The sequence below is a fragment of the Poecilia reticulata genome, chromosome 5 (genome assembly GCF_904066995.2).
Source record: "Poecilia reticulata chromosome 5, P_reticulata-male-v2, whole genome shotgun sequence".
In the NCBI taxonomy this organism is placed as follows: Eukaryota; Metazoa; Chordata; class Actinopteri; order Cyprinodontiformes; family Poeciliidae; genus Poecilia; species Poecilia reticulata.
In genome coordinates, this window is record NC_088834.1 from 6,901,285 (window position 1) to 6,921,892 (window position 20,608).

The following is a 20,608-nucleotide window of genomic DNA, read 5'->3' on the forward strand; positions in this document are numbered from 1 at the left end:
ATAAATTGTTAAACAGTCTACAAATTTGTAGAAACAAAAAAAAGGTAACTGATATAGAATTTAAGATAAAAAAAAGAGAACATTTTTCCACCTCAGCATGGTAGACAGTTATATTCATAGCATACTCAGCAGCTGTGCTTTGATACCCCTAAAGTTCAACTGAAAGTAGGTTAGGAAGATTTAACAGTCATTTCAAACACCTTGAGTGAAAACAAAGACAAGATACACCAGAAAAAGCATTTTTGTTCACTCAGATAACCTTCCAGCAACTCCAAAACATTACATAATTGCATATTGAACTCTCAGCAGCTGTGGGCTTTGCCCTGGCACCAGCTATACCCTGGTACTCACTGCCCTTGGAGAAATAAGAAACTTGGTGGCTGTGATTGTGGGTGGCAAGGAATCAGGTCGAGATATCACAAGTTGTCAAATCACAAATACACGTGGTTTTGCCAGCAGCAAGCAGAACACATACATCTAATCCTCTCATACTCACACAAACACTACTGATACCACGCCGTGAATAAAACAGGAGGTGACACAACAACGGTGACTTGACTCAACCAAAAGCAGGCTTGGGTAATGTTAGGCCACCACTGAGCTAACTGAAAGGTAACTGCAATAGGAAGACAATTTTATAGCAATAAAAGCTAAGCACCCGGGAACATACAGCAAGTGTTTTTTAAAGTTCTCAATCGGTAGTACTTAAACAGTTCAAAGTGAGGAGAGGTAGATCTGTGGTTTTGTATGACCGCTTTCAAGAGCCACTTTATGACCCATTCAAGAGCTCCTCTGGATTTAACATTTCTAAACAATTCCTAAAGTGCAGGCCTAGTGCTAGCCGGTATTAGCTCAATTACACAAAAAAAAAAAAAAAAAAAAACTCCAGTCAAGGCGCTCAAATGGATGGAGCCCATCGGCTATGCGATGTAGCATCCTCTGACCTGAACACTTGCCAAACACAGGGTCTGCCTTTGCTTTATCTTTGGCCGCATAGGCGCTTTAATACGGCTGAAACATATTGCTAGTTTATGAGCGTTGAACAAAGCCGGTAACCGGTGCGAGCAACCTGTGCTGGAGCTTTACTATATCCCATTATGCGCATTATTAAAAAATAAAATAAAAACCGAGGTTACAGCTCGGAGATTGGCATATCTAGACACATAAATAAGAAAATGTACAAAACAGCGCCAACTACTTAAAATCAACATGATATTTGTTAGCTAGGACAACCGGCTTGATTAGCTAACATTAGCACACTTAGCTGGCTAATTGTACCCTCCCCTCCCAGCTGCCTCCAACTGAAACCATCATCCCACATCCAACCACTACAATCTTCCAATAATCAAATCCCCTTGTCAGATGTTGTCAGAGAACAGAGTAAGATGCATATATATGATCCAGTTTGTGTTACCCATGTGAAAGGATACGAAGACGGTGGTACAGCGCCCGGCTGAGGAGCTGTTTGGGCTCCCGATAGAGCGGAGGTCAGGGTAGCCCGCAGTTGGCTCGACGAAGAGGGGCCACTTCCAGGTCCGCTAACTGCGACAGCGGTCTTATTGACCACTTTCGGTGGCAAACTCATCGCAAAAAAAGGAAAAAAAAAAAAAATCAAAAACAATACACTAATAAATACTGATGCAAACAAAGCTTAGCTTGCATTCATAGAGCAAGCGTAGCTGATCCTGAAGCAGGCCCCAAATCCCTTTAACGAACTGGGATAACGAAGCTCGAATAGCAACACAAACGTCTTTTTTCATGGAAAGTCGCTGTTCGGATCAGCGGTGCTATTCATGGGGACGGTTGGGAGGTTTAGCCTCCCTCGTCCGTCCGGAACCGCTGCGGATCCGGCTCGGTTCGTTTCTTAAAAATGAAACAATCGCCGCGGTCTTCTTCCTCCCTCGGCGATTTACCTTTTCTTCTCGGCAATTATGTTTTCTATCATTTTTTTTCTCACAGAGATGGGAGACTTCGCCAACATGGCGTTGCGGCCGCTTTCAGCAGTCCGGGCAGGACAGATGATTCGGCAATTCTCGGCCAGTTACGGAGTCGCTCGGCTAATCAACTAACCTTCAATCAAACACATCGCCTCATGTTCACAAAACCTGGTTGTTTCATATTAATGCTGTTATTGTCCATTGTTTGTAATTAGCAAATGAAATACTTAATAAAATGTGATTTTAATGTATTTAAAAGCGTCAGTAACACAAAAATTACAATATCGTGTGACCACAGTTATGCACCATGTTATATACTTACGTCTTGTAATTTCTAAGTTTATACGAATCATAAATACATAAACAGTATATAAATAGATGAATAAATAAATAAATAGCCACAAGCTACTGAAATACTAATTGAGTGCCGCTTTGTCAGTTACAATTTAACACGAACGTGTTGTCAGCGCCATCTACCGTTCAAATTCAAGACTTGCGTCTACAAAATAATAGTTCCTACTGAAGATAAACTATAGGTTTATATCAATAAATTAAAATGTCATCTAATTGATTTGGGAAATTCGAATCTAAACAAAAACTTGTTTGTATTTGAAAAATAATTACCGTTTTTATTTCATTCAGGTAGTTTATTATGGTTTCAAGCCAATGAGACTCAAGTTCAGTTACTCAAATAATTAGATTGCATAAAGTTAAAAGGACAATTTTTATAACGTATTAAAAACGTATTGACCTTGTGTTGACCTCCATCAATTCTTTTTTCACAAAAAGAATTGATGGAGTAATTCTTTTTGTGAATTACTCCATCAATTACTGCGGCATAACAGTTTGCCAAGTCTGCTAAGTAGCCCAGGTTGCATTAACAGCAGTCTTTCTCTCATCTTCGTTTTGACAAAAATTCATAGATACAGATAATAAAGCCTGAGATATTTTGGGATATCCATTAGGAATGATGTTTTACCCAACTTGTGGAGGATGTCATTGGCCTATCTGTGGAAAACTACCAAATATGTTATGTTGGTTATACCACAGTATTCCTACTGAAAAGCCTATTAAAATCAAATTATCAGTATTATAAATATCTTTATTTTCTGAGAAAGTGAATTTTAGGATTTCATTAAATGTAAGTCACCATCAGAATGAACAAATATAAACACTTGAAATCTATTATTTCTTGTAATTAATCAATGTTATGAATGAATGTTGCCGTTTGAATTGAAATACTGAAGTATTTTTCTTCTTTTCAATGATATTCTCATTTGCTAAGGAGAAGCTGTAGGTAAATGACATGTGAAATCAGAGACACAAATATTTTTTTCAAGATTGATTTTACTATACAAAATAATTTGTGACAAACTTTTACAAATAAGACAATGTATGTTACATCATAGCTTAAAAATTGCTCATGTTCTAAATAACAGTTTTATAACGTTTTTGGAAATATTGCAACGGCTCAATGACAAAGCAGTAGAATAAAAACAATCATACAACTTTTAAGTAAATTATATTGTTATAAATCTTGCATGTTGTTGCTTAAAAAAAAAAAAAAATATATATATATATATATATATATATATATATATATATATAACTATAAATAAACCAGAGCAGATCCAAGCATAGTTTAAGATAGTATACACACGAAAAGAAACATCACTTTGTTTCTTTGTCACTTGTAGAACATGCAGTATGCATAATCTGAACAATCCCCCGCTGTGTTTAACTATGTAATGGGATTCTAGTGTAGAAAACAGATTTATAGCTACATTTAAGCTGAGGAAAGCTATTTTCTACACCAATAGTTCTTGTGGTGAAGCAGCAAACATTACTGTCTTCCACATGAAGCAGGCACATGTCCAGATAAGGGTCCTGACAAGCATTAAGTGGGACGGCATTAATGGTTTTAGTGGTTCTTGTATTTTCATCCAATGAGACTTCAGTATTGTCGGTATTGTGGTAGTTTCTGTGTCCACTTCACCATTTGTTGAAAGACAGTGATAGGCAGCGAGGTGTCACCAAAGCTCACACTTATGTTTCGGGTTCATTGGAGCATCTGCTTTGCAGCCAAAGTGCTTTGAGAATTCCCGTGAGTTGGAGATGGTACCGATGACTCGAAATCTTGATGGGCTGTGAGGATCGGTGATTACACCCTCATGTGAACTCTCGGGTGTCCTAACAGCACACCATACCTAATAGCCAAAAAAGAAAGAAATAATTTGTTGTTTTTTTTCCATCTATCCAATTTATGGCCAGCCTCTAGAATCACAGCTGTTTCCTATCTCTTTAATGGATTTTTTAATATCTCTAAGATAAACACCTTATTTGAGACATTTTTGGGGTAAGTGATTTAAATGTTATTACCAAGATACTTGTATGTTTATTTTATAGTGTCTTAACTACAAATCTCTTACATGTGTTCCTTTAGTTCTTTGCCAGCGATGTGAATCTACAAGCTCCAACCAGTGAAATAACCTTTTTATACAAAATGTTTATGTCTGAGTGTTTGTGTTTACACATCAATGGGCTAAAAAATACTAGTTGGTAGCGTAACAACTTAAAATTAGCCAATGAAGGTCGAGGTTAAAGTTAGCTTAAAAGTGTTAAACTCCACCACACATATCCTTAAATCTGAATCATCCTCTTAAAAAGGTGTGTGGTGGAGTCTGCTTGACAAAATTTATTTCTAAACCAACTTAGCTCTATGTGAAAAAGTAATTTCCATCTAAACCTAACAACCTCCAGTGTCACTTTCGGCAACAATAATTGCCAATAAGTGTTTGCAAAACTGACATCGCAGAAGAAATTTTGGCCCACTCATTTAAGCTTTATTGTTTTGGGGTCTTGTAGACCTTTTTGGAGTGGCCAACTCCAGACTTTAACTTAGGTTTTTTTTGTGGTTGTTGGAGGACTTGATGGCCAGACATTCTCATTCGAGTTTTTCAGCAAGAGAGGAAAATTTATAGTTTGATCAATTACCCCAAGTTGTCTGGATCCTTAGGAAGCAACCACAGGACATCACACAACCAACAAAATGTGTGACTGCTAGTATGTTTTCTGAAATGTGTAAATTTTATGGCATTAAGGGATTAAAATAATGCAGAGCTTTAAGTGTTGTTTTGTTCTTTTGTGACCTTCTGAATGAGTTGCTGATGTGTACTTGAAGTAATTTTAGCAAGCAGCCACTCCTGGGAAGGCTCACCACTGTGGATAATGTTTCTCACTGTAGTTTCTGGAGTGCCAAACTTTCCCGACTGAAAAGTCTGGCACTCCAGACTGGCACTCTAGCTTTGTCAGTTTTGGACTCGTTCTGAATTTACTCTTTTACTCTTTTTTTTACTCTTTAATTTCTTTAAACTGGGACAGGGTGTGTTGGTGAGATTTTTCAGTCAGGTAAGTGAATCCTTGATTCAACAACTCAGTCAAAAATCAGACCTGGGTGTGACAACAGAAACTGAACTTAGTTTTCCAAAAATGTGGCTGGACACAGGTAAGTCATGATTTCAGAGGAGTAAATATTACTGTATTTTTCTCTCTCTAATATTTTTTGATGATCTAAAACATTAAAGTGTGATGAAAACAAAACAAAAAAAACCTAAAAGAAGAAATCTGTCAGGTATCTAATACTTTTGCACAACACAATAGTTACATATTTTCAACTTGAAACAAACACTAAAGTCTGATGTGGATATTTTACATGTACATTAGGATTGACAGCATACAGTCTATTTGCATAAACCTATCACTTTATGCAAATTATTTTGGCTTTTAAAAGTAGAATGAAGCTGAACCTTAAAACATAATGCCAGTACAATCAACAGAGGGAAGAATATCTAGTGGAATATACAAACCTGTGCAAATCCAACAAAAAACAGCTGATGATTCGTCATTCCCAGAGCCGGCAGCGTTGCTTCCTCACCATTCTTTTTGATCCAGTTCACATAGGCCTTCAAAGCAACAAATTATCATGTTACACATATGGAATCAGTTTTCTCTCCTCATAGAAAAGTGCAATGTTTACACTAGCTTTAAGTTAGACCGATGTTGCAGCGGAAATGTTTTTGCTTCCTGCTCAGTCGTTGCTTCAGTTCCCTGTTACCTTCTCATCTGCTTCATAGCATATGACCTTTGATTACACGGAAAGAATGTGTTCATGTGAGGAAGTAACCAGAAGCTGACAAGGCCATTCATAACCACCTGTTGCCTTTCCAGACCTCACTGTACACGGAACAGTGTACTTTTTCCAATACAGAAAAATCAAGATGACTATCAACAAACCTTGACACGACAGTAACACGGCAGGGATGATCGCTGTCTGACCTTATACATCGTAAAATCTCGCAAAATTTCTACAGTTCACATGTGAGTAAGTAACCCGAGAACTGTAAGTAACTATAATAATGAAACACATTTATCAACACACATGGTAACAGTTTCTTTTAATTTCTTTGAAAAATATCAACAAAATATCTTTAAAATCAAATCCCACCTTATAAGCAGCTTTTAATCCCCCGTTGTCAGCAATGTTCTCTCCCAATGTGTGTTTTCCATTCAGAGGCTCTTTGTTGATGCTATAATTGCCGTATTGCTCCACCATGCACTGGGTCTGCCTCTTAAAGGCCTCCACAGACGAATTCTTCCACCAGGGGCGCAAATTTCCATCTTTGTCATATTCCCTCCCTTTTAAATAAATCATGAAGTATGTCAGAATTTTAAGACAATGCCTGTTTTACAATTATTACTTTGATAAAACAATACAAGATCTTTATGGTTATTTTCCTTTTATTTACAAACCTTGGTCATCAAACGCATGAGTCAGTTCATGACCCATGACAACTCCAATTCCACCAAAGTTGAGAGCTCTGTAAAAAAAAAATTGCACCCAGAGCTTAAAAAACACAATGCTGTTTTATGAGTAGAAAGAGTTGTTTTATTTTGGGAAAGACATCATGCTTGTAAAATAAGAAGCAAAGGTGAGTCTACATTATTTTTAAAAAGTTGGACTGTTATGAAATGAATAAATACTCAAATTAGAGGTTACAAGATTCCAATTATACAGCTATTATAATCATCAGTTGTTCTAATAATTGTGGAAAAAGATGGAGATTAATTGCTTAAAAATCATACGGTGTAGTTTTCTGGATTTTTGATTTAGATTCCATCTCTGACAGTTGAAAAGGACCAAAATTAAAGACTTCTCCATTATTCACAAGTGGGTCAACTAAAGTACGGACAACGTGATGGACTTGACGTAAAGAGAGTGACATACTTGGGCCACGATCGACTATAGAACGGAGCCTGAAGGATCCCAGCTGGTAGAACCATCTCATTCTTTGTCGGGTTATAATAAGCATTTACAGTTGGAGGGGTCATGCTCCACCTGCAAAACAAAAGCCGTAAAGCTGAAAGAAGGTCACAACAAATTGAAAATAATGATTTGCTCAACCTCCATGCCAGGTGGACTACAGATCAGTTCAGAGGGCATGAGAACAGCAAACTACCTCTCGCCCAACACAGCCTAATTAAATGCAAAGATCGGTTCAGTGGAGAGAAGCTGGTTGCCTGGGAACATTTGTGGATGGCAGCACTATTTTGCTGAGTCAGTACAATGGGAATATGTTCCCATCAAAGCATGCCCCTCCTCTAAATGAAGATGGGCGACATTGAACAACTCACTGGTTTCTGTTGGGTGCTTTCCTCAGCTGGTCTGCAGTCACTCTGGCTGAGAAGTTGTAGTACTGCATGACATTCTGGAAGTAAAGATCTGACACCACCATAAACTAAAAAAGAGCAACGACAGGGAACAGAAAAAGGATTTCACTCTTTTAAAATCAGTCAAATGGGATTAGGTGGTACATAGAAATAGTATGTCCTGTTAGAGAAGAGAACCTACATCATTGAACACTTTGTCCAGCTTTGTAGCGTTCATAATAAATTCCGGATATCCAACCATGTTGTAAATAGCATCTGCCTATAAAAGAGAATAGAAAAAACTGTAAAAATCACATATTTACACCAGGTGGCAGCGTTGTATTTCACTGCCACTTAACTGTTTTGCAACAACAGTCCGCTATAGTGATAGGGTTCATTGACCAAAATAATCAGTCTCCTCCTTTTACCTTTTCCTTTGCAGCTTTTTTTGTATCTGAATCCATCCAGCTTACATCTTTCAAGCTATCCTCAAATGCCCCTTTAATTTCGGCAACCATTTCTTCAGCCTGAAAGGCAGACAGAACAGAGATAAGTAAAATAAATATAGAGCCCCATCATGTCACATTCTGCATGAGACGCTTACAATGGCTTTGCTGTCCTCTGCAAAAGTGTCCTTGACGAAGAGGGCACCGAGAGCGAAGCCCAAGGCACTGTCTGTGTCGCTGACACACAGCTTCCAACGTGGAGTACAGCTCTACAAAAACAACAACAAAACATGTCAAGGACTGAAACTGTTCTACATCACTTCACATGTTTCATATATTCACACAAAATGAAAATGTTCATTTATGATCACTTCCTGAAGTGTACTTTGTGCTTGTAAATCCGGTTTGAAACCTTATAAGTAATATTTTTTTAAATTTTGTAGAATGTGTGAGAGAACAATATGATTAATGTCACTTGGTGGATTTGGATTCAGGTGTAGGTTACATGTTTGTACAAGAAGAGTAATGGTGAAACTGCAGCAAAGTGCAGTGTTTCAAGAAGGTGGGCTATCTCCAGTAAAATTGCAACACTTAGGTATCTATATCTGACATCTATATCTGACAAAAAAATCTAAATGGAAAAAAAACATAACAGAAACTTCAGCAATCTAGAAAAAGCCTTTTTGTTTAGCCAATTAAAATTTAAACATGTAAGAGTATTTAAAAAAGGATTCTACAACTGATTTTTTTTTTTACCAGATAGCTTGTAACCAGGTGATATACAGTCCCTGTTTGATAAAGACATGATTGGGCTAAAGGAAGGACAAGGATACTGCATGTTCAAGTAGGAAAAAATGAACAAGGTCACAGTGAGGAAGTGAGGAGAACTCTGAGCAAGCAAAGCAGTAAAAATCTACTTAAGCCCACAGATCAGGATGGAAAAAGAGACACAGCTGCCCTCTCACACAAAGCAAAAACACAAAGACACACACAGAGAGATAGAGTTGGTTTGTTTTTACAGCTTGAACTCTGCAAGAAGCACAGCAGGAGGAAAAGGATCTGGCTAAGATAAGGGCTGGGGTCACTGGAGCTTTTGACAGTCAAACCGTTACAGACAAGATTTCACTGAAGGGTTACTCGATGCATGGACGTATGTTTGAATAGTCTAGTTAGATTAATAGTGAATATTCTGCTTTAAATTTATACATGGTACTTGCCAGATAAAATTATACATTTTGTAAATGTTCGCCTTTTGTCACATTGCAACCACAAACTTCATTGTATCATGATGTTAAGTGACAAACTGAATAGCAAAATTGGATATTTTACAATCCAATTTTACATGCTTGATTTAAGCATGCCGTCTTAAATCAAAGAATGCATGCTTTGATTTAAATCAAAGACTGCATGCCTATAATTTTGACAAATTTTTATTTGTCAAAAATTTATCACAATTTTTGACAAATAAAAAAAAACATATTTAAAAGCAGTTTTACACATAATCTTGCACTTGGTCTTTAATTATGGTACAGATCCTGGGATATTCAGAGCATCACTAATCAATTTGTTTAAAGCAAAAAAAAAAAACGAAAAAAACCCCAGGAGATTTTAAGAAAAACCAAAGAAAACGAGTTTCAGAAATTACAGTCAGTGATGTGACACTGACCATCTATCAGTGTTTGGTTTTAATATTGGGTAAATTCTGCTTCTCTCTTGGCAACTGCACCCAATTATCTGTGCTCAGTCAAAATGAAACACGGAAAAATGAATAAGGAAGTACATAAGGTCAAGAGGACAGTTCCAAGAAAAGATGTCCTTGTGGACCAACTTCACCACCACTGTGCGCTGAACTATAAAGGGAAAATAACCAACAGCCAATTGGGTATCTTAACAACTCTTCACAGCCTCTCTTTTTCCGATAAACATGTGACAATATGGCTCCAAATTTATAAAGATAAAAATCAGCTGCCAGATCAAATGTGTATAATATCACTATTTTATTTTACATAAACAAGTTCACCACTGAGTTTGAGTTAAAAAAATATCTCAAAGGCCAAAATGTCTGTTTTTTTACCTTTTTAGTCCCATACATGACTTCAAGGAAGCGCTGCTCTGCATCCTGGAATCTTTGGTCTAAGACGGAAACCATCTTTCTCACCACCTTCATTATCATGTAGTTATTGAGTAGGCTGCAAAAAAGAAAATGTCACATCATTGCTATTGCTCTCCCTTAAACACTATGCCCCTTGTGGGAGTCTTTTGCCTTTGCATATATGATTTAAAGAGCAAAGCATGCAGTCAGAGTTACTAGTGCATTAAAGCAATAAAGTGACCTATAATTTTACCTTTTATTTGTCTTTGATATGAGCTCAGAAACTTTCTGGAGGTATTCTTTGGCATAAACAACAACAGGCTCTGACTCATTAAGTGTCACAGGTGTGAACACTTCTGTCAGATAAGGCATCCAGTCAATCACAGGAGCCAGATCCTGCAACAGGACATGGATGAAGGTCTAGAGAGCTCTGAACACAATGCCTGCCATTTCCCTGCAGACTCACTTGAAAAAGACTTGCGTTTCATGCTTGTCTTAGCCAATGCCATCACTCACTTTCAGGTCCTTCGCCTGTACTTTATGGTAAATGAGCTCCTCATCCCGTCTCTCCTCCAGAGGCACTGTGATGTTAGCCAGGGTGGTTTCAAAGTCCACAATTTCTTTCATGAGCGTCTTTGACGTCTCTTCCGAGCCGCCCAGGAGAACTCCTAACTCCACCAGGAAGTTGAGGTATGCTGTGAGATACTGCAAAACCCACATGAGAAGCACAATAAAAAAGCAGCAGCAGAGGGGAACAATGTGTGTGTGTCATTCAAATCGACTAGAGGAGCCATGTTAGGTATTCACATGCATGCTATTATTAGGACACACTTTATGACGCACTTTAAGAAAATTTTTATATTTATTATAACATCAAATTTGCATGCTTGAGATTAAAACTGTAAACACCTGCAATCTACTGTGCATAATTACCCTATATTACCTTTTCATTGGCTGTTTTGTTGAGGTAGTAATCCCTTGAAGGCAGTCCCAGGCTAGACTGATCCACCTACAGTTAAGAGACACATCCCATGAATCTCTGCTCTTCTTCTATTTCAACACTCAGAGAGAACATATTGTTTTCATTCCTCAGCTATAAGCATGACTGTTTAAGAGCAACGGCTTGCAACAGATTGTCTCTTCAGAACTGGTTAATCTCATCTTTCAGGATAAACAGATACACACATGTCCAAGTAACAGCGTGAGGAATATCACGAGAATGTCATACATAAAATCGTACGCTTTAGGGAAGCAAGCAAAAGCTGCTTTTGTTTGGCTGTAGAACAGATGGGATATCATTGAAAATGTTGCTAAAAAAGGCATTCCTCACATGTCAACATATAGCTTCGATAAATAAATGCATTAAGTATAGAATGTATACCTGGATGACATTGCTGTTAGAGTTTTTGGAGTCTGTGCTAACAAACACAGTGAAGAAAGGCGAGGTCCTCAAGCTGGCAGAGACGGTTCGGAGAACTTCTTGGAAGTTGTCCTTGTCCCAGGGTTCAGTCAAAGCCCACCCTCCTATCTGAAACCGACAGGCATTAAGCAGATACACTGTGACGCAAAGAGCTGGAAGCAATAATCAACAACAGGAACTGTACATTTGTTTGATGTGTAAGTACTCGTAAAAGCATACCTTGCTGATTAGCTCCTGCAGAGGCTTTGCTCCTAATTCTTCGATCTTTGACTCATTCATGCAGGCCTGAAAGTATCGCTGGGTTTTTTCCTCAGCCTTACTCAATCCTTTCATGGTTGTGTTTTCTGCCCAAGTATACAACAAGATAAATGAAGCCAGTAAAAAAAGAAAAAAAAAGAAAATGGCTTTATCTTACTTTGGGTAAAGATAGTTTAATTATCATTTGGAATAATTTCTGTTGAAAAACTGAGCTTTAAAACATCTTTGGTTGCTCTTTAGCATGGAGTTCCACACAACTCTACTCTCATTTTTATTTTATCAATGCTTTTTAGTGTTACTTCATCTTTTACAATGGCTTACTCATATGACCTATCAGTTCTATGCTGATGACATTAAACTATTTGTAACCTTTAAACCTCAGTGAGTTGAGGAAGTTTTGATGCTACAGAATGTTTGAAAAATGCTAAAGCTTGGTTGTTGGATAATTTATTCCAATTGAATTCGTGCTCCTGATAGTTTGCTCTCGCAGATTCTGACCATCATGTCTGTAAGGTTGACTGGTCAGGACTTGTTTTCGATTCCTAAATCAAAAAAGCCAAAGGCAGCCGAGTATTTGCAGAATGTCTTTAGCTGATTTTAAATTATGATTATGCAAAACAAAGGAATCTCAATCCAACAGTCTGAAAAGAGCAGTCCCCTGGAGTTTCATACAGGATCCTTGGGAATACAAGTAGATTTTGGTTTGAGGGCTCATGTTGTGGTGTGTCGCTTTAACAATTCAGTAATATAAAAATAAGTTTGACCGTGAAGGACCCTTACAGTCAGTAGTTTACAATGAATTCTAAAATGGACAAGAAACCAATGACAAACATTAAAACAGGAATGTTGTAAGCCACCATGTTTGCTTCCAAAATCTTGCTCCAAAGTTTTGGTCCAACAGAAAGTGGACGTGGGCTTTTTAAACGAAGACGCTTACCTAACAAACGTTTCATCACAAGCATGTTGTGCTCCCACAAGTTGCTAAAAGGACCCCACCGGGACTTCCCCTCTGGAAGAGGGTTGTTCTTCACCCAGCCCCCACAAGCAAAGTTGTAGAAGTCATGGCAGGGGTCCACAGATCTGTCCAGGGCTCCCATGACAGAGCTGGTGACAGTAATGCATGGCTCTGAAAGACACAGGCCTGGATGAGCTGCAACAGAAAGATATTTGCAAAAGAAAAAATAAGATTAACATTCAAGTTATTTCACTTTCTGCTTGTGGGAAACAGTAGAGAATTTGAAAATATTTCATGGTAAGACAAATATGCATGAGGGTTTTTAGAGCATCTGGAAGCTATCATTTTTTAAGCCAAAGAATACAACCTGGAGGGAATACTTGTCCCAAGAAAAGTCTTTTATAAACAGTCAGCTGAGAACTGACAAGGGAAATGCATTATCTAGACTATCACTAACTCTTTATTGTCTAATTGAAGAGAAAGAAAATTATCAATCGATTCATTTAAAAAAGGAAGCGACTTGAAGATCAGTGTTAAAGTGTCTTAATTGCTTTTGTGTACCCCCAAAAACTGCTTAGAGTAGAGAAAGTATACGTTATTACTCAGTACATAAACAGCTCCGTTTATAACAGTTCGCCTAGACTGAAACCTTAACCATCAACCAGCCATATAAGGAACGAGACAGAGACTGATGCAAAATTATGAGCAGTGATGAAGTTAGGCTTTCCCAGAAGACATTTCATCCTTGTTTCTTTTATTATTTCAAAGTGTGATCCAACATGCAATCCTGAATAGGAGGAAGTGGCATTCTGTTTCCCACGGTAAAATTGAGGAAACAAACTGATGAGAAGCAGCCAGTCGAAAAGATCTTTTCCATTATAAACAGGCTCCAGGGAGAGATTTCGGGTTGTTTTCAAGCAGCTCAGTGCTAAGGTGTGGCCCCAGCAAAAGGAAAAATGAATGAGAAAGTACTGTGCAAATTATGCACATGATGTGTATGAAGCCAAAAATAAAAATACTTTTGCCTGAACATGTGCACCTGCAAGCAAAGTTCTAAGTTATTTTTGGTTCAAATATGATTATTATTATTTTTTTTATTATGATTCTTATTCTTTCTGGTATTTTTGCTAAACTAATCAGATTCTGTTCTTGGGCTGTTAAATAACAAAAATTTGAAAAACTATTTACCCATGACTGTATATGCAGTATTTTAAGAAGATTAATTTGCATTAATTGAGCAAAAACAAAACATTCCAATGAATCTGGATGTGTGTGTGCAGTTGATGCCTTTCAGGGTACAAAAAGTCTGAAGCTCACCTTGATTATAAAAGACTCCAGCAGAGATGAATGATATGAACAGGGCGACTGACAGGAGACACACTAAAAACAGCAACCTCTTCTCTTTTTGTGTCTTGTCCACCCAACACATGCTGTTCCGGCCTGGCAAAAAATTCACCTGTGCATAGAAACACACACATAAAGTATGTAACTGAACTATTCAAGTCATAGAAACCTGGCAGAAAGGTATTTGCAGGGTGGAATCCCAAAGACTTAAAGCTTTAAAGTACATACTAGTGGTTATTTTTACCTTGATGAATTAACCTATCATAGAACAAAACTGCTAAAGATTTCTGAGACATTGGATGATTGGTTTGATTTCAGAGCACAATGCTTTCTCTATGAAGCATTCTCAACAGTTGGTAAAAGAAAAGGTTACACATCCCTTTAATTGTTTCTATTGACATCGAAGATGGGCACAGATATTAAACATGTGCAGACAGACATAGACAGACATATTTTTTGAAAAATATTATTGTATTTATTTCAATTTCATTGTCTGTATCATTCAACTTGTTTTTTACATGTCGAATCATATATTCTCTTAATCATGTTAAATGTTTATCTTGTTTGTGAAGCATTTTGTGATGTATTAAATGTGCTACATAAATACAATTTCGGTTGAGTCTAATTAGGAAAGTCTCACTGTGGAAGCATGTTCAATCTGCAGCTTTTCACAGTCAGTAAAAATTTAAGATAATTAATCTAAAACAACAAGAAAGAATTGGATTTGAATCAAAAACAATAATTAAGCTCCACAGATAAATTTCTGGTTGACTCTAAAACAATCAAGAGACTAGAGAAATAACAAATGATCTTCTACAAAACTGTAAATTTAGGAACTATTTACTAGACCATAATGTACAATAAAAATAAATGAATCAAGCAAAAATAATTATGTGCATTTTATGGCAACCAGTAAGTCCGTTTCCAATAGGAAATATGACTGACTTTTAAAATAATACGAAGAAGAATCAATTTCAGATACACAAAAAACATTTTTACTCTCATTTTATTTATAAAATGACATGATAAAAAAAATACGTATGACCTTCTCAATAATTATTTGAGAAAATCTTTATTGGAATTACATGAATCAAACCTTTCCTAAAATGGCTGACTTAGTTTTTGCATGTTTCCACTGGCACTCAGACAATTTATCTTTGGTGATGAGCTACAAGTCTATACAGCTGGAACACATCCTTGTCATCACCCTCATCTTTCGCTTCCTCCACAGATTCTCTGTCAGAATGAAGTCGGAACTCTGGTTAAACTTTTTAATAATTTATTATTTATTCACAACTTCTGTTTACAAGTCAGTAAACACATCAACAAGTATGTTTCTTGACACACTTTGTAGGAAAAATTCAGATACAAGTTAGAGATGTGCTTTTGATGCATATGTAGTAATAATAGTGTTTAATTTGATTCATGCAAAGTAGTGTAGTCAATTATGTTCATTTTGTAAGCATTTTGTTAAAGTATTTACTTGAAAATATACTGTTTTCTGGAGTACGAAGAGTTAAAAGGGACTGACAATGCAGCAGCGAAAATAATTACTGATTTTGATCGAAAGCAGTTTTGGGCTTTTACCTGCATGGGTGATGATGCGTAGACATCGTCACTGGTAGAGTCCACCAGTTCCTCCTCATCTAACGTTGCTCTCTTATAGGTTGACATCTGAAAAGTCAAATGAAGAAATGATTCTCTCAGTGCTTCCATGTTCCATTCAAGCCCCTATCTTTCCCAGGTGAGAGATGTGAGGGAGAGGGTTTTTCATTTCTGATGTCTATTGTTCCTCAGTTCTTGAGGTTTCAGACCAGGCTGGTCCTTTAAAATCCTTCAGGAAAAACTCTGTTTTTCAGGATGAAACTATTTAATCTAAAAGGCAAACCCTCTTTTAAGAAAATGAAAAATTGTCAGTCCGCTTCTTTGTAAGCACTTTCCCTATCGACACCTCTCGCAGCCCCCATGGCTTTAGGCACAAAGACAGACGTAACACCTAAAATCTTCCTGAAAGTCCTACTAAAAGCTCCTTCTCTTTCTCCCTCTCTTTCTCTCTTCTTGGACTTCCTCCTCAGCCCATTCTATGCAAACACGGAACTAGTGAAAAACAGGAAGGAGGTCTGACTTGAGCGATTTACATGACTGAGACAGAGTGCGCGCAAGTGATTGTGTGACGATGTGTGTCTTTGTGTGAGCACATTCCTCAATGTGGTTTCACTTAGATTTAGGGAGGGAATCTCACCGCTACAGCACACCCAGTGCTGTTTCCATAGGACGAAATACACTCAGGGGTGGTGCATCGAAACAAAAGATCCTCCTCCAACTGCATGCTGCTGCTGTCTGTTGTGTTACCTGATACGCAACAGCATGCTCCTTAAAATACCAAATACTAACCAAAAGGTTCTAATAGTTTACACGTGATTAAACAATTAGTGGAGAGAATACTTTTTGAAACTTGTTTGAATGTAAATCAATCAGGCCTATTGACTGCCTGACTATCATCCTCTTTCACCCCATAAAATCTCAAGTCTCTTCCAGATGTAAGAGGTGCAATTAATTCAATTATCACACTGCAGAGTAAGTCCTTCTTGTAGCTTGTTCAAGCTTAGCTTGGTGTAAAAAATGTTTTTATTTTTGTTCCTGTTTACTTTGTCTCTAGGTGCAAACAGACTCAGAAACACTCTTCATGAACTTCCGACATATGAACTACTACTTGCGCAATTACCAGAATTATAGGTTTATCTGATTAGGCTGACAAGTTTGTACTTGTAAGTAAATTATTAGTGTTCCTTAAGAGGAACTTTGATAATGGTGGAGCAAAAACGAACAAAAGTTTTTACAGCAATATTTAGTCAAAGTGTCTGAAAGTGTTTAACTATATGTTGAGGTTGACTCTTTGGATTAACTTGCATTTCATGTTTAAACGGGCCTTCCACGTTGATTAAAAAGAGGCATCATGCCACTAACCTCTTTCTGTATTGTGTCATTTACAAATAGGATTCAGGAGTTGGTTACACCCACTGAGTTGATTAGGATTTACAGCCAAAATTCAGTTTCTGGAAAAATGTGTATAAGACAGAGACCACTAAAAACGATTTTCAACACCGTAATGTAATTTCACAGCAAACACAACTAGACAGTTGTCCAACATGTAGTCATTAAAACTTCTTCAAAATGGGAGAAGGCTACAAAGGCCTTCTCCCAAATGTTACTACTTAAAAAAGCTGCCTGCTCTCAGAATGCTGGAGATAAGGGAAGAGAAAAAAGCTTGGTAGAAAAGAGGTACACAGGCAGAAAGAATAACCACACTTAGGTGTTTTTGATTAACTTAATGAAGAATACAGCTGATTAAGAAGCCACCACACACAGACATATCTAAGACATGAGCTATGACTGTTGCGGTTCCTGTGTTAAACCACTCGTGAACCAGAATTAATGTCACAAGTCACCTGACAGCGACAGAACTGTTTCTCAGTGGTCCAAAGTTCTCTTTTCAGCTGAAAGTTAACAATGAATTTAATTTGGAAATCAACATTTCAGAGTCTGAAGAAACAGTGGAGAGGCACAGAAACCAAGTTAGTTGAAGTCTAGTGTGACTTTCAGACAGTTAGTTGAAACCTTCGAAGCCATTTCATCTGCTACTGTTGGTCCAAAGTCCATGCAGCTGGCCAAATTATTTCAGTGGACTTCATGCTCTAATCTGCTGACAAACATTTTGGACATGTTGATTTCATTTTCCAGCAGGCCTTGTCACCATGCAGCAAAAATATCAAGACTTGCTTAATGTTCATGGCTTCGCTGTGAATTATTGTGCAGGAAATGAACCTTAAATAAATAAATTATAGTATTCTGAAGAGAAAGTTAAAGGATATCAGGCCCACTGATCCCAAAGAGCAGAAGGTTGCTGTTAAAGCAACTGGGGCCTCATAACACCTCAACAGAGCCAAACGCTTTCTGGCTTCATGCCATGCTGAATTGATACATTAAATAATGCAAAAGAGTTCCTAAGCATTAAGAGGAAATACAGTACAGAATACAGACATATTTTTTAGTAGGTCCACATTTTCTGTGAAAAAATATTTCTGTTATTAAACTTAGGTAATATTAAAATGTTCTAAGAAACATTGGAAATCAAGTTTTTGTTAAATGTAAGCTAGCCTTGTCGTTGCCTTCCTATGCAATTCTGCTTGATTCTCATGTACCCTCAGTGTTCAGTCTGGAATTTCTCCCATTGAGCTGGATTTCTCTGGTAGAATTTCAAACTGGCCAATCAGGGAAGTTGGGAACAGAACGAGACATAGTGAACATATGCTTTGATTTTCTGTGCTGTTTCAGAATTGTAGTCTGAATGTAGTTTTTCAATGGCAGCAGAGGATGCGAGTGAAGCCATTCATGTTGTCCACAAATCCAAATATTAAGCAATTAAAGTTGGAACAAGAGGAATGCTTAAGACATTTTATCACTGGCAGAGATGTCATCCAGCTCAGCACTTCTCTTTTTGCAGTGGGAACTTCAGCAAAGTTCACGCCTCCAGCAAGAAGTCATTTCTCAATAGCCGAGGGTCCAGACCATCTGTACGAAACAAAGGGCTAATGTTCACCAGGCTAGCCTTAAACCAAAAGCAGAAAAAAAGCAACTCATTATTAAAAGTATTAAATATACACCATTATGCAACATGGGTCTAGCTTTGAGTGTTCCTTAATGAAATTACTGATATTACATTTTCAGCAATTAATTTCACTGAAATGTGTCTGTAACTTATGTGAGACAATGAAGAGACTTCAGTATGTTTAACAGTGTTGTAAAAATGGTGACTAATCTCCAGGCAGCGTCACAGAAAAACAACTCATTCCAGGACAGATGGCAAAGCAAAACAGAACATAGATGGGCCTGAGAAATTTGTCTGAATGTGAACCTGCTCAACATCAGATGTGCAGCACTACATGAACCCTCAGGCTCTGGTTTTTATCTGTCCATGTTAATCCATTAAATACAAAACAAACCAACTACAGACCATGAATTTTTAAATGAAACAGATTAAATCTTTTTTTTATATATATATATAAACACAACTGAACTGTAATCTATTCTTGAATGTTTGTTTTAGCTTACTTATAACTTGCTGCATATAAACATGCCATTGAAGAAGAATGGTATTCCCACATCTTAAACAATTCAAGTCAAACAAGGAGCACAGAATCCAGTTAAAGCTTGTTTCTGTTACACAAGATGTTCCTAAATAACCCCAGTTGTACAGACAGTAAGAGATTACTGCTTGCCTCCTATAAATACTTAAGGGATAATAAGAAAATTCCTTTCATATTCAAACTCTCCCTGTACTGGTGGGTTTATTATGTCTTTTAAAAGCCTCAGAGCTGATCAGCAAAGTAAAACAATGAAGTTGTGAAAGGGCAGAGGACTGAAATGTGTTACGAAATGGAGCGAGATAAGGATGGAGGGAGGACGGTGAAAAAAAGGGAACTACTATTACTGTCTGACATTTTTCAATTATACAAGGGTTCTATGTTACCACTCACGTGCATGGAAAGGTGTAATGGCAACACAATTATCTGATTTCTTTCTTTTGTCTCGCATTCCTCCTTTGCTCCATCAATGTTTACCCTATAATTTACTGAGGGTTTACAGAGGTGCACTGAAACTAAACAAAGAGTGCTTGCTGAACAGTCAGAACCATTTTTCTTTTTTTGGCTGAAAAAGTCTGACATTCCCCTAAAACATCTGTGACTTAATCATCCGCTCTGTGCTAGATCTGTGTGCCGATCAACATAGAAAACTGGCATAGACCCTGCTGTTGTCACAAACACACATTCCTTAGCCCACATTCACTGTTTTTGAACACTTTCCTGGAATTGAAGTCTGCTGAAGCGCAGGAACATGTTGCCACATAGACTGAAAGCCGTAGGCTGAATCAGTTTAGAGAAAACACAACTTCCATTTCCCTGTTCGTGTTATGTGGTGACCAATATCAGCCACTTTTGAGGAAACATGTCATTACCAGTTGATACAAGAAGCATTACCTCAGTTTCTACAGATGTACAACACTGGGAACATTCATTGGCACCCCGCAGAAAGATGCTTACGATAAGTGCATTGTTTATTTTAGTAGCATAACCTCATACTGAAAAATCCAACCTTTGATTGAGAACAATTATTCAATGGGGAAAATCTGTTGGTGCAATCCCCTTTTGCTAATAGGACATCCCTCACTCTTCTCATGTACAGTTACAAAGTTGGAACATACAGTCATGCATCTTTGCATATTTTATAATTTTGTGTCTTCCCTTATACACTTATCTTTTCAGCTCAGTCTCCAGGTTTTATGTTTAACTTTAATCTTAGGATTGTGATTACCATTGAGGAAAGTATTTTTTTTTCCAAATCTGACAAACAATTTTGATGTTGTTTCAACCAAATATTTCAGAACATTTT

General features: G+C 37.3%; 2 protein-coding genes across 6 annotated transcripts in view; both read right to left on the bottom strand.

The window, feature by feature from the left end:
- Positions 1–2,039, bottom strand: part of eif4g3a (eukaryotic translation initiation factor 4 gamma, 3a) — a 57,328-nt gene extending 55,289 nt beyond the window's left edge. For 3 of the 5 annotated variants that reach the window (XM_008409096.2, XM_081606916.1, XM_081606915.1), the window contains exon 1: positions 1,431–2,039. In XM_008409096.2, coding sequence (XP_008407318.2) covers positions 1,431–1,585 — 155 coding nt within the window. In that variant the 5' untranslated portion in view covers positions 1,586–2,039. The remainder of the gene's footprint in view (positions 1–1,430) is intronic. The other 2 variants (XM_008409097.2, XM_008409083.3) reach the window with 1 other exon arrangement.
- A 1,225-nt stretch (positions 2,040–3,264) lies between these two features.
- Positions 3,265–15,832, bottom strand: ece1 (endothelin converting enzyme 1). The gene is made up of 18 exons (XM_008409099.3): positions 15,746–15,832; positions 14,132–14,270; positions 12,797–13,009; positions 11,821–11,945; positions 11,563–11,709; positions 11,125–11,190; positions 10,698–10,886; positions 10,435–10,577; positions 10,164–10,278; positions 8,248–8,358; positions 8,072–8,170; positions 7,846–7,923; positions 7,629–7,732; positions 7,222–7,332; positions 6,747–6,814; positions 6,442–6,632; positions 5,804–5,899; positions 3,265–4,144 (listed from the first exon to the last, which is right to left on the bottom strand). Exons 1-18 carry the CDS (start codon positions 15,830–15,832, stop codon positions 3,968–3,970), a joined length of 2,259 nt encoding a protein of 752 aa, XP_008407321.2. The 3' UTR covers positions 3,265–3,967.
- Positions 15,833–20,608: the final 4,776 nt, after the last annotated feature.